Source organism: Colobus angolensis, unplaced genomic scaffold (genome assembly GCF_000951035.1).
Source record: "Colobus angolensis palliatus isolate OR3802 unplaced genomic scaffold, Cang.pa_1.0 Scaffold110, whole genome shotgun sequence".
In the NCBI taxonomy this organism is placed as follows: domain Eukaryota; kingdom Metazoa; phylum Chordata; class Mammalia; order Primates; family Cercopithecidae; genus Colobus; species Colobus angolensis.
Window position 1 is genome coordinate 1,691,113 of NW_012112031.1, and position 3,184 is coordinate 1,694,296.

Below are 3,184 nucleotides of genomic sequence, written 5' to 3' on the forward strand. Positions count from 1 at the left end.
TTTCTCCATGTTGGCCAGGCTGGTCTTGAACTCCTGACCTCAGGTGATCCACCTGCCTCAGTCTCCCAAAATGCTGGGATTACAAGTGTGAGCCCCTGCGCCTGGCCCCTTAAGGAAAATCTAAAGGAAGAGGAAGGTGTGCAAATGTGTGTGCCTTGAGGGTAAGGGACAGCGTGCAGCAGTGGGTTAAAGTTAACACGAGACAGTGATGCAATCTCGGAATCCAAATTGAGTGCAGGTCGCTTTAAGAAAGGAGTAGCTGTAATCTGAAGCCTGCTGGACGCTGGATTAGAAGGCAGCAAAAAAAGCTCTTGTGCTGGCTGGAGCCCCCTCAGTGTGCAGGCTTAGCGGGACTAGGCTGGGTGTGGAGCTGCAGCGTATCCACAGGTAAAGCAGCTCCCTGGCTGCTCTGATGCCAGGGACCATGGGAGCGGCTTGCCTGGGCTGGGGGGACAGGGGAGAGGCAGGGGCACTCGAGGGAGCAGAAAAGAGGGGTGCAAGGGAAAGGAAATGGGAAAGGAAATGGGGAGACAGCAGCCCCTGCAGTTTGGGCACAAGGGTGAGTGGATGAGAGAGGGCAGAGGGAGTGGGGGGTGGAGGGACAAGGCCGAAGGCCAGGATCCCATGATCCCCAAATCCCACGGCACCGACGGAAGAGGCTGGAAAGGCTTTTGAATGAAGTGAGTGGGAAACAGTGGAGGGACGGACGTGGGGAGGAAAGGGGAGCTAAGCTGCTGGGTTGAGTCTAAGCAGCACCCCAAAGGGACTGGAGCCTGAGGGAAGGAGGCTCCAGGGAGCTGCTTCCACCAAAGGCAGTCAGGAAGGCGGGCACCCTGCAGCCCAGCCCTGGCCCCTGCTGCCTGGGCTCTCGGCTACGTTTTCAAAAATCAGCTGGTGCTGACTGCTAAGGCAATTTCCCAGCACAACTAAACGGCTGGCCTCGGCGTCCTGGCTGAGGGCTGGGATGGAGAACAGCTGGGTCCTTCTAGCCGGCCCCCACCCCCTCTCTTTGGCCAAGCTGTGAGTCAAGGCTGGGGAGACCAATGAGGTCGTGGCCTCTGGCAAATAATGACCACTATTCAGCCCGTCAGGTGTATAGGTCCTGGGGGCCCAGCTGCGGTGCTGGAGGGAAAGGCCGTCCGTTCTGGGGTGCACCCTTTCTGCTGCCTGTGGCAAGCCACCGAGAGGGGCGGGTCTAAGCAGGATTCCCAGAAACCCCACCCCGTCCGGCCCAGGCCTCCCACCTGGTGTTAGCTAACCCGGCGTTAGCCCACAGGTGGCATTAGCCCCCAGGTTCCATGGGGCTGTGCGGTTGGGGGGCAGGGAGTCCTATTCTTGGGGCTGCTGCTTCTGGGGTGTGGGGAAGTGTGACTCATTCAGGTTCTAAAACTTCTGGAAACATTGTTTGGGGCTGGGTCACCATGGGTGGGCCGGGGAGGACCCCTCGGAACCCCTTCCAGAGAGCCGGGGAGGGGGAGGTGCTCTTCCCCACACTGTCTCCCAGGCCCACCGCCATGTGGCTTGAAGGCCCTGCGGTTCTGGGAAGAGGAGGAGGCGGCCGTGGAGGGTGTTTGCCTCCTAACTGGGTTTAATCTGAAACACATGTGTTGGCTTGAGTTGATCCGCCTAACTTGGAGGCAAGATCACAAAAATCCCTGTTGCTGTGTTTCTTGATGTGGGCAATTGTCAGAAAAGAAGGCCTGACCTTGGCCCAGCAGGGAGCGTATCTACCGCTCTCTGAGCCCTGCCCCGCCTGCTAGGACAGGAGTGGGGCTTGGATACTGCCCTTTGGACAGGATGGCATCATTGCCTGTGGCCGCAGCCAGCCAGCGGTCGCCTGCTCAGCCCGGGAACCACCGCCGTGGACAGGGCATTGCGTGTGTGCTAAGGGGCGCCCGTGTAGACCCCCACGCTCTGCCCTCTCACTGCCCTCGTAGGGTTTTCAATCATCTCTCCTCTTCCCTTATCCAGATGGCCTGAAGTGGAGGTTTCAGACTTGCCCTTAATCCTCCGGGTCCCTGTGTCTAGCTGGGGGCCACCTTTGGACTGGGGTCCCTTCCCTGCCAGGCTGCCTCACCTCACCTCCGCCTACCCACACTGTGACAATCATCTGTCACCTGACCTGGGATTTGGGCTGAGATTCTGTAAGGACTAAGACTAAAGTCCCTCCTTCAAGGTCCATTCGAATTGTGACTTTTCCTTAAATACTGTGCCAGGAGAATGGTCAGGGGTGGTGGCTCACACCTGTATTCCTGGCACTTTGGGATGCCGGCAGATCACCTGAGGTCAGGATTCGAGACCAGCCTGGCCAACATGGTGAAACCCCATCTCTACTAAAACAAAAATTAACCAGGTGTGGTGGCGGGCACCTGTCATCCCAGCTACTCAGGAGACCGAGGCAGGAGAATCGCTTGAACCCGGGAGGCGGAAGTTGCAGTGAGCTGAGATCGTGCCACTGCACTCCAGCCTGGGCGACAAGAGTGAAACTCTGTCTCAAAAAAAAAAAATAATAAACTATGCCGGGATGAGCCTGTCTTCTCCCTTAATTTCTTGCTTGGGCCAGAGGAACTAGAAATGACAACTTCTCTTCTAGCCTTGCCTCCTGTGTACCTCGCTGAATTTTTGGTCTCTAATAAACCAGTCTGAAGAGGCTCAGGGGAGGCAGGCTCCTGGCAGCTGCCTGGGGCTGGCCCGAGCCGGGTGGAGACAGGCTGGATGGTGGTGAGGCCTCTATCTTGTGCTGCAGAAAGCTTTTCCTGTTGTCTACACAAAAGCTTTCTCCCTGCATGTCAGGGCAGCCACATGCCAGAGCAGCTGGCTGGGAACGCGGGGGTCTGGGGGACTCTCACTCGAGGCGGGGTTTAGAAAGAAAGCCAGGCTGCTTCCTCTGCCAGTCCTGCCTTAAGCTGAGTAAACTCAAAGGCAGTCTTTTTTCACCTCCCACGATATTGTCCAGTGGATTATCAGATTTAATTTTAAGGACTAGAGCCAACAATCACACAATATCTTCCCTCATTTTCTGATCCAGTTTGTTCTGGGAAGTCGAAAAGTACGTGTGCTGTGTGGGTGGATGTTTGTGTATATAAATGGATAATGAAGGATAATGTGTGGGGGGCCAGGGCAGGGGAGCCAAAGTCATTCAGAGTCTACATTTTTTTTCTTTTTTTTTTTTTTTGAGATGGAG

The 3,184-nt window shown here is 56.2% G+C and overlaps 1 protein-coding gene across 1 annotated transcript in view; it reads left to right on the forward strand.

Moving 5' to 3' along the window:
• Positions 1 to 391: 391 nt before the first annotated feature.
• SERPINF1 (serpin peptidase inhibitor, clade F (alpha-2 antiplasmin, pigment epithelium derived factor), member 1) overlaps positions 392 to 3,184 on the forward strand; it is a 24,177-nt gene continuing 21,384 nt past the window's right edge. Inside the window, exon 1 of the mRNA XM_011956283.1 lies at positions 392 to 559. Coding sequence (XP_011811673.1) covers positions 511 to 559 — 49 coding nt within the window. The 5' untranslated portion in view covers positions 392 to 510. The remainder of the gene's footprint in view (positions 560 to 3,184) is intronic.